Genomic DNA, 10956 nt, shown 5'->3' with positions numbered 1-10956 from the left:
CACACACACACACACACACACACACACACACACGAACCACTTCCTCCAAAGACAAGGATTTCCTTCACCAATCCATTTACAGTGTTCCTAGCTTCCTAAAGCAATTTGGTAAATTCCAGAAAAACAAACCGAACTTCGGGAAAGCAGTAAGGGCATGGGACGGGAGAATGAATGAAGACTGGAAGGAAAGAGGGGCATAGCCATGACAGTTTCTACTCTGCAGTAATTAAGAAAGACGTCAGAGAGAATTGATGGAAGCCGGAAGCCGGACTTATGCCTTAATAAGGGAACATTAGTGTCCAGGAACCAGAGCACACATGATTTATGTGCGGATATGCGGTCTGTGTGAACTGATAACTTGGGAACTACATTGTGTGCGAAGACTGATGGAGAACTGTGCAGCTGTGGGGGCAAAGAGGGTCCTGCTCTACCTAGCAGCTTGCTCTAAGTCCCTAACAGCAGGACCCAGGAGGCCGGGATCTCTGCTGAGCCTTCCGCCCAGGCCTGAGAAGCAGCTCTCACTCTCAGCTTCCAGTCTAGAACCCCTTTCTGTGTCAGACACCCTCTCGGGCTCTTCTGCCATCCTCATCCCCCCCAAGCGCACTCACACCCATCCAGGAACTGCTATTCTGGGCCCGCCTCCTGTATCCGTCTCCTCACTAGTCTAAGGCTCCACTCGGAACATATGGAAAGCTAGGCGACACCCCGTGCCCCCACCTGGGCTCGACAAGGGTAGACCTTTCGCCTTATTTAATCCCCACATTTAATCTTTTGCAGAAAGGTGACGTTTGGGGCACAGCCTCTAAGCCCTGTCCTCTCTCTTCCTATGACCCCTGCCTTTGCTTTCTCCCTACCTGTGAAATTCACAGCAGTGGACAGCAGAGACCTGCTCTTCTCAGCGCAGGCTGGGGGAGCAGCCCTGAGTGTTTCTTTGTGGTTTGAATGGCAGCCCCAGGATACAGGCATTCCTAGCGGTACCATTTGCTAACTTCTAGAAACTCAACAACTTCATGACTAGACACTCTGGGAAGTTAGTACATTTGTACAGGGAGAAACCAATCTGTCCCTTCCCAAGTAATGCCAATCACTCGCTGACTCTTCCTGAAAGCTAGATGCCTCCCAGATTCCCAAACATCCAAGTCACAGCAGTGATTTCCTTAGCAGTCACCCTGGAGTTCAATGTGAATATGATGTCAAGCGAACTGTCTCAAGCCTGGAAGGGTATCTCACAGATATTGCCGGGTTCCCTTAAAAATGTAAACTGCCATTTGTTCCCCTGCCTGTGAGGGATTTCAGTGTTTCTGGGGTATAAACTCTGGAATCCCAATATATGGTATTGTTGCACATGATTAAAAAATATACACGCACGCCACCACCTCCCTTCTTAGCAGCCATACCCCTTCTTGCCATAAATGAGCCTGCTTGCTAAAGTCTCCCCTCCTTATGTGATTCCCCAGACAGTTGTCTCCAGTCCCAGAGATGTTCTGTGACTCGGAGTATTCCTACCACTGTAGAATACACTCCAAAGGGAACAAACCGCTTGCCTAGTAGGCCTGTCCTTCCTTGGCACCTGTGATGGCCCCATTTCCCTGGAAGCATCCAGCATCAACCTGCAGGGCCCACCTGTCTTACAGCACACTCAGTCACATCTGGTCTTGGGGCCAGAACTGAAAGATGCTTCAACTCGTCAACTCACTAGCCAAGCCACTTGCGTTCTATGAACAGCCAGTTCTGGGAACTGGCCTTCTTAGCCTTCTAACGTCCACCCCCAGCCTCTGTAGACTGCACTCCAGTACCAAAGAGAGACTTAAGGAGTGATCAGACCCAGCCTGGGGGCCTGGCTGCCTCCCCTCTCCAGCCCTGTCTCTCATTGTAAACTATTACCTCAAGTTAAGTGACAAGAGGCCATGGCTTGCTGGTATACACACCCACAGTCCTCCCACTGCAGAGCCTCTGTCCACTAAAACACCACTTGAAACCCACCGAGACCTTCAGATACAGCCAGCTTTCTCAGGGGGGAACATCAGTAGGCTATGGGATGCGGAGGTGCATACGTGTGTGTGTCAATGTGTGAGAGAGAGAGACAGAGACAGAGAGAGAGACAGAGAGAGAGAGAGACAGAGACAGAGAGTGAGAGGGGAGAGGGAGATTCATTTTAAGGAGTTGGCTCATTGGCTTCTGGGAGCCGACAAGTCCAAACATCCCAGGATAAGGAGGCCAGAGCTCCAAGAAGAGCTAGTGTTGTAGCCCTCCATCCCCAACACAAACCATCCAGCAAACATCCCCAGGCACACGAGACAGGCTCTCACTGAGCTTTTCTCCTAGAGCAACATGAACCTCTCTGTCCTTGTGAGACACAACACTAACAACAGACCCAAGTCACCGCTCCACCCATGTCTAGCTTGGTGAAACAATGAGCTCACTGGGCCTACTTAAGGAAGCATGGCTGACCCCCAGACTGCCGCAATTCTGAAGAGTCACTCCAGCATTAACAATCCCTCTCCCGGAGCGCTAGGGATGGTGTGCCCGCCTAGCTAGCATTTCACACTCCATATATTTTAACATACCCAGAGGCCATATGCAGTCAGGGAAAAATTACACACAGCTGGGAACTGGGAGGGAGACAAAGGAGGGAGTGGTTGGAATCTCAAGTGAAGCTCTAATGGTGACATCCCCAATAAAGAAATGTCAACAGGGTGCCCGAGGGCGATGTAGACACCAGGGCCACACCAATCTGAGTGGCCTGGCCGGCCATCTGGGGCCATGGTGTCATCTGGGCCAGGGCTGCTGCTGAGGGACATGTCTGAGTATGTGGCCCTATCTACAATGCCCAGGGGGCCATGACAATCTGTGTGGCCTGTGCAGTCACAAGGGGCCTGAGATTTACAGGCCTACGTCACCAGGCACGCCAACGTTGCAGTCTCAAGGCAAAGACTGTGCAAATATAGAATTCCTTCCTGCTGGGAGCCCTTGGTATTTTCTCTAAATTCTTCAGCTGATGACTGAAGTCCACCCCCAGGAATACTATGAAGGGCAAACTGCTGTACTCAGAACTCTGCCAATCTTAACATCATTTGCGTTTGGAAATCCTGTGAAGCAAGACTGGTGTTGGAGCAAAAACAGGCACTACACTCTGGCCAAAGGGCCAGAAAATAAACCATCACTCTTATTGTAAGGCCAGCAGGTCTGCCTCTGTACTGAGCTTCAATGCAGACAAGCTTCTTCCTCAGGGCTGGCCACACCAAAATCAAACCAGAGTCAAATTCTGGGAACGCTAATCCTCTGCAGAGCAGCTGTGACTGCTTACAAGTGACCTTCAAGGTGTTGGCGACTCTCAGAAGAGGGAGAATGGTCATTAGAGCCTCCCAAGAGTCCAGCCACATCCTCCTACTTCTGCCCCAACTGATCATGTGTCAGTTTACTGAAACAGAGACTCCATATTGGCAGCCATGGAGAAGGTGTCATCCATGCTGGGGTGAGACTCTCGGTGGTATGAATCTTTAGAGGCCATGCACCCTTGTAAGAAACCCCTTACCCATGCTCTGTAAGTAAGCACGACAGAATAGTTAGTACACAAAGCTAGCCTTGGGTGGAGTGATACTCTGGTCTGTCATAGGTGCCACATCTGGAGTGAACAGATGTTGCCAACTCCCCAGGAAACATTCAAACAACACTTTCTTTCATGGGCTGTATCTTCCAGAGACAACAGATATATAAAGAAAAATAATGAGATTTCATCTTCAAAGCACGTCGAGTGGAGAAAGAACACACAGAGAGAGTAATTACCAAGGGAAAAGGTAGCACTGCCGGGGAAAGTGTCACCCAGAAGTAACATTCAAGCAACATCACAAAGGAGGTGGCAGAGCAGTCCTCAGGATAAGGAGCGGTGGCCCAGGCACCTTTGAAATATGGCCCTGTGGTCTTCAAGTTCACTTTACTTTTTATATCATCATCATTATTATGGCTATATTATTGTTGTGGTTGTTCTATTTTATTCACTGGAGGGTGCATATGCTACAGTAAGCATGCAGAGGGCAAAGCGTAATTGCAGGACTCAGTTCTCTCTTTCCGCCATGTGGGTCCTGTGTTGCAGATTTGTGTTGTCACTCTGAGAGCACCAATGATGTCAGGCCTTGGATTGGAGGGTGGAATTCATGGTCAGTTGGCTGGAATGGACCATAGAGTTTTCTGGCCGACTCAGTGGAAGATAGGAAGAAGGCTTGGAGGCTGCAGGCTTTTCAACCTGGAGATGTGGCTCATAGGGTCAGCCATTCTTTCCTCCACTGTTCTTTGAATTTATCAGATTTTTACCTCAATGAGTCCCGAGTTTTTATTAATACTTAAACAATTAAGGCAAATGCTTTAGTCCTGGGGTCTAACTCAAGTCAGCGGGCTTGTTGACAGGTGTTTCTACCCACTGAACCACCTCTGCAGCCCAAGTTCAGCTTCTTAAAGTGCAGTCCAGGGTTTGGATGTGCAGGCACAGGAGTCAGAAAGTCTACTTCAAACCTTGGTGACCTACTTCCTAGGTGTGACTTCAAGGAAGCCCTGGGTCAGTTTTTAAAGCTGTGACAGAGACAAGTGCGACGTCTTCTTGTCCAGTGACAGCTACATAAAGACAGTCAATGTTAAACAGAGGTTAAGATACCCCAGGCATGCAGAATGAGGATCAGAAACATTACCCAGGGGCACTGCGGCCTGGCTCAGTGGTTGAGCACCTGCCTCTCATACCCAAGGCCCTGAATCCCATCCCCAACACCATGTGGTAGACAGAGAAGTGTCAACCATCCAGCACCACAGCTTGTTATCCGTTATAGAGTCCTTGTAACCTGGCATGGGTTGCTACATCACACAGAAAGGGTACTTATAAAGAGTCAGAAGATACATGCACACACATAACCCACCCCCTTTTCTTTTCCAAGACAGGGTTTCTCTGTGTAGCCCTGGCTGTCCTGGAACTGCTCTGTGGACTAGGTTGGCCTTGAGCTCAGAAATCCGCCTGCCCCTGCCTTCCCACGTGCTAGGATTAAAGGCGTTGCCACAACTGCCAGGCAACACAAACCCTTTCTAAATTGAGAAAGGATTTATTAAACAAGTGGGTCTGTACTTTATATTTCTGAAATTTGAAAATATGTAGAACTGACACATTCCATTACCAGTTCTGTGACTACCCAAATCTCTTGCCACCTAACTTCATCATGGACAGCAGCGATCACAGCACCCTCAAATCCGAGCACGGGAGAGCAGGCCTACAAAGGGGTTTGAGTTCCTCAGCACAGGCGAAGTGGGAAGTAGGTGCTTTCCAAATATAAACACAACAACTGAAGGCGATCACCCTCGGCAAAGCTCCCACTCTGAGGAGATATAGGCCAACAAAGTGGGGCATTTCCTGTGGAGAGCCAGGGAAAGTCGTCAGCGCCTGACTGAAAAGTGTGGAAGCCTTTGATGTAGGATTATGAAGCAGATGAGCTGCTCAAAGTCCCACAGTGACAGGCACAGTTTGTCTGAATCTGGCCACGAACAGTGGGGACCATCTTCCCTTCTTCTTTGATCCCCACATAAAGGTAAGAGACACTGAATAACGGGGACAGCTAGAGCTCCTGACCCTTTCCATCATCCCTGCTCCCCCCTCGCGGATAACACCCCTATCTCAGCCCTGGCAAACAGCCATCCCTAGAGAACATGAGCTGAGTGTCTAGCTCTCCGATTCTGCCCCATTGAGAACACTTTCCCTTTCTGAATTCAGCCCAGGTAAGGCTGAATTCCCACAAATGCATATTTAAAAGCTGGACTAGATTCTTATTTTGAGAGCAAGGAATTAAGAGGACTCAAGCAGGGACCCTGAACTGCCTGCTATACTGATTTTTCATGAAAATATATCTTGATAAAATATGCAATGATAATAATGAAAGGCCCCTTTGAAGGCCCAGGAGAAAAGAGAAACTCGAATCTATGTCAAAAACTGTGACTGGGAGGAATGCTATCACACTCCCACCCCCCATCCCACCCCACCCCCCCGGGGAGGAAAGCTATCACACTCCCACCCCCCCCCCCCCAGGAGGAAAGCTATCACACATACCCCCCCCCATCCTCCAAAGGGTAAACATAAAAAGAACGCCTGCCAAAGTGCATCTGTCTGTGAGGAGGAAAGAGCCCGAGCCGTTGCCACCCTGGAGCCAGTTCTCAAGCGAAGGGTAAGGCAATGTGCATAGCACAAAGCAACTGTCCCACAGAGCTAGCAGCAATGGCAGACACAGCTCCACTGCACAGGGCTCTAGACATCTAAACTGTGGCTACTCCGGTAGAAGTGCAGTCTGGTTTTAGCCCACTTCAGCTCATTTAAATCCACATGCTGACAGCTACACACGGCTAGTGACCATGGTACTCCAGGCCTCAGTGACATCACAACCCCAATTGACCAGTACCTTTTCACGCAGGAGAGTACAGGGCCAGCCTGGTCTACAGAGAAAGTTACCCTCTCTCCAAAATACAAACCAAACAACCAAAAGTGTGTGTGTGTGTGTGTGTGTGTGTGCGTGTGCGTGGGTGCGTGTGCGTGTGTGTGCGTGTTATAGCCACACGTGCACTTGTGCCTAGGTGTGCTCACGAAGGTCAGAGAACAATTCCCACCCTGAGCTCCAGGGACTGAACTCAGGCCATCAGGCTTCCTAGATAAGCAGCTCTGCCTGCTGAGCCATCTTGCTGACCCTTATTTTACTTTTTGAGTCGGGGGCTCTTGTTGACAGCCTAGGCTAGCCCTGAAATCTCCTTCTTCCTGCCTACAGCTCCTGAATGCTCAGATCACAGGTATGTGGCACCACACCAACCTTCAAAGTCAGAACTCTACAAGCCCAACTGTGCCAAAACTCTGTGCCTGTGAGACAAAGGTACACAGGACACTAAAGGAAGTGAGTGCAGAGGGCCATTTCCTGTCATTTTGTCTGGCTGCCCCAGTGACACTCTGTTATGCTATGTCTTCACTGTTATGTGCTGTACTCCAGAAGATGCTGCACTCGTTACACCCGAGTGCCACTGTCTCCCCTACAGGCCTCAGAAACACAGGAAGTGAACGCAAGACTTGTGGAATGCTGACCTCCTCCAGTCTGAAAAGCAAATGGCATCAGCTCTCATCTCTCCTGAAGACGACTCAGGTGACACAAATAAGGTGACAAGCAGAACCTAGCAATATTTGGTTAATAGTGATGGAAATCTGTTATGAAACAGAACGATGCTACTACCCTGAAGTTCTGCCGGCAAAGTTGTTCTGGGTATGAATAGTTAGTACCATCCCCCCACAGGGGTGAACCATCTGCTGAGAGCTGGGACCATGATCTCTCCACAACCGCACCCACTGTCAGCCACCCAGATGGCTGCTCGGTCCTCTCATGGATGTTTCCTGTGCCCTTTCCTTGTGGCCTGCACCGCACAGTGTTTACTGGAGTTCCATAAACGACAGAGCCCAAGACCCTTTCCAGTGTCTCGAGACTGCACGACTCCCCTAAGACACCTTGAGGATATGGAAATATTTCACCCTGTGTTCCACCAGAGAACCACACTTCCTGTCTCCTGGATCACACCATGTCAGGCCCTGCCTTAGGTCCCACAGAGAGAGACTACAGTGGAAGAGACTCTCAGAGGACACACCCCTTTTCTCAGTAATAAGAGTCTGGGGGCGCCTGACTATGTTTCTCACAAAAAAGGCGAATCACATTCTCAGCAAAGTTGCTCCGTTCTTACTCACTCCAACTCTGCCCTGAATCCCAAAGAAAACGCCACCCTGGCGAAACCCAAAGGGCACCTCCACGAAATTCACATCAGCACAACAAATGGCCCAGAATCCCCCAGGAGCTTCTAGGCAGAAGTTCAGTGGGGTTCCGTGGAACCTGGGTTTTTTGTTTTTTTTTTTTTATAGCAACCATCTAACCTTTCACGATCTAGGCCTATTCCTCTATGGAGACCCCCTCTGTGATGCTCTCTGAAGAGAGACAACATCCATCTTAGCAGCTGCAATAATTTTAGTCTAAATTGACTTAAGTGCTGGGGAGATGGCTCAGTGAGTAAAGAGTTTGCTGGGCAAGAGTGAGGAGCTGAGTTCAGATCCCCAGGACACACCAGAGCTGGACAGCACATCTGTAATCCCAGGACTCTTAGAGCAAGAGCGAGGACCTGGTTCAGATCCCCAGGACACACCAGAGCTGGACAGCACATCTGTAATCCCAGTACTCTGGGGGCAGGTGGGAGCTGAGCTCAGATGCCCAGGACACACAGAGCGGGAGAGCACATCTGTAATCCCAGGACTCCTGGGGCAGGTGGGAGGAGATGAGCTCAGATCCCCAGGACACACAGAGCTGGGCAGCACATCTGTAATCCCAGGATTCTTAGGGCAGGTGGGAGCTGAGTTCAGATCCCCAGGACACACCAGAGCAGGAGAGCACATCTGTAATCCCAGGACTCTCGGGGCAGGTGGGAGCTGAAGGCAAGAGAGAGACCTTGTGCCTCAAACTAGGCAGAAAGTGAGTCTGACCTTCCAAACACATCTGTGGTATGAACGAACGCACACACACACACACACACACACTCTACAATAAAGATTAACCCCGTTAACTGACAGAGTCAAGGATCTGCTTCTCATAGGCCCCTCTACCTATGAAAACATGCCCATGAGTGTCCCCGCTGCTCCCAGGAGAACACCGTCCTCCAGCCCCAGGAGAGCGATAATCTTACTAATCATCCTGACTTAGATCTAGGGGATTGTTATGTGATCTTCAGTACATCTGTACTTCTTCTATGAGTGTAAAATGGACTCTCCACACTAGAAAAAGGCCTAGCAATTTCCTCTATACACTATACACACCTCTTCTGTGACACGGGTACCATCCATGAGAATGGGAGCTGTGTCTCTGGGAACTTGTGCACAAATGTACATATATTCACATCACTGTTTTTCATAATAACCAACAACTAACAAAACATGGCTATATAACCCATGTGTCCAGGAACAGGGAGCTATACAATACACATACACACACCTCCTGGACATAACTCATCGTTAAATAAATAAATTGCTGAATAAAAAACAAACTATTCAGAACTGCAGAATCTGTATATATGATGTTCAGAAAACAGGCCAAACTAACCCATGGTAAGACAGAACAGTGGTTGCCACTGGGAAGTTAGGGGCTGGAACTGACTGGTGGCCACAAAGAAACCCAGGTTGATGGTACATTATCTGTCTTTACAAGGACTGTTATACCGTGCATGCATACATCAAAACAATGTACAGGCATATTTCTCCGGCCTCCTCTACCTTCTGAATTTTGAGATTATAGGAGTATGCCACTGTACCTAGCTATGTATTTATATGGTCCCTGTTGCAACTTTACTAAATGGCCATTTTTGTTTGCTTGTTTGTCTGTTTTAGTGGGTGCTGGCTGAGTGTGGTCGTGCATATCATTATTCCAGCACTTGGAAGAAGCATCACTGGAAGTTTGAGGCCAGCCCGGTCTACATAGTGAGGGATCCAGACTAGCTAGGGCTACATAGGGAAACATTGGCGAGGCAGCCATGGCCACCAAGCCATGGGACTGCACAGCTTCAGCTCTGATGTAAGCAAAGCCCGGAGGAACACAAGTGGGTTTACAGGAACCCCCATCACGCAGGCCTGTTTCCCTACAGACAAAGCAATTACTTGAAATCAACCCAAAATTTCCTGCTCCAGAGGGAGAAGAAGAATTCAGTGAGTGGACCTCCAATTTATTCTATTTCAATTCCTGAGCCAAATCCCTTAGCTGACTGCACAACCCACTTCATTTGCCCCTTGTCCATGATGTCAGAAAGACAAAGGCAAAACAAGCCCGTGTTCTGGCCCACAAATGTGGGTACAGGGAGGCTCCCAGCTCGGGGTTGGGATTGCTCAGGCTTCATGAAACCCCTGCAGATGGCAGACGAGTATGCAAGCTAACTCTAGGGTTACACTGATTCACTGATGTTAGAGCAAATACACCAATCAGCTCGTTGCTTAAGCTTTGAGGGTGGCTGGTGACATGTCTGTCACTTGAACTTCCTCTGAATTCAACTAATCCGAAGGTAAAATTAGGAGTCCTGGCAGCCAGGGGAATACTGGGCTGAGCGGCTCTACCCACAGACTCGTAGGTCACTCATATTACACCCGGGCTTCCTTCCTGGAAAAGGTTTATCCTGGGATGACACTCCATGGCAAGGGTTGGGAGACACCTGTTCTAACTGCTTCCCTGGCATCTGAAAACGGCTGTACGGACAAGAAGGGGCAGCCACTCACATATAAAGATCTGTGCCAGAGTCTTTAAAATAAAAACAAATAGTTTTTGTTTGTAAGCCCTAAACAAACTCACTAACACCACCCACCGCCCACAGGGGGCAGCTGAGAGCCGGCAGCCAAGAGGCAGTAGGGAGCAGGCGCAGGGCTAACCCTGCCCTTGGCGATTCTGGCCTCCAAAGATAGAGGTGCCGGAACCAAACTGGATCACTTGCCTGGCAATACACAGACCTCCTCCCGGCCCAGAACCCATGCCTATACGAACGAGCCCCGTGCCTAGGAAAGTGTAATAGGATGAAGCAAGAAAAAATCCCTTTTGGAAGGGGATAAGGAGGCGGGGAGATAGCCGTTTCTGGTGCCAGAGACTCGGTTCCCGGAATCTCCACCAAGTCTCCACGCCTGCCCAGTCTGCTTTCAAGAGTCGCGCACCGCTGCCCTGGGTCGAGCACACCTCTCCGGGAGCACGTGGGTGGTGGCAGCTCCCATCTGCCCCGGGCCAGGCCGGGTGACCACTAGTAGCTGATCCTAACCCACCTGTAGCCTCTGAGCTTCCGTCCTCGTCCTTCTAGTAGTTACTGCGCCTGCGGAGCCCATGACCCCCCAGTAGGCAACAGACCCTCGGTCTCCCCAACCCACTCGAGTGTTGTTTTTTCTCTTTATCT

General features: G+C 49.7%; 1 protein-coding gene across 2 annotated transcripts in view; it reads right to left on the bottom strand.

The window, feature by feature from the left end:
- The window catches only part of Rftn1 (raftlin, lipid raft linker 1), a 190679-nt gene that overhangs the window by 178397 nt on the left and 1326 nt on the right, over positions 1-10956 (bottom strand). The window contains exon 1 of one of the 2 annotated variants that reach the window (XM_026785792.1): positions 3787-3911. The exons of the other annotated variant lie outside the window; for it this stretch is intronic. Within the exon in view, the coding sequence (XP_026641593.1) occupies positions 3787-3835 (49 nt within the window). The 5' untranslated portion in view covers positions 3836-3911. Of the gene's footprint in view, positions 1-3786; positions 3912-10956 lie in introns of those variants that run through there. 2 annotated transcript variants of the gene reach the window in all.

The sequence above is a fragment of the Microtus ochrogaster genome, linkage group LG2, assembly GCF_000317375.1.
Source record: "Microtus ochrogaster isolate Prairie Vole_2 linkage group LG2, MicOch1.0, whole genome shotgun sequence".
In the NCBI taxonomy this organism is placed as follows: domain Eukaryota; kingdom Metazoa; phylum Chordata; class Mammalia; order Rodentia; family Cricetidae; genus Microtus; species Microtus ochrogaster.
Note: the sequence above shows the minus strand (reverse complement) of the source record. Positions and strands in the feature narration are given on the sequence as shown.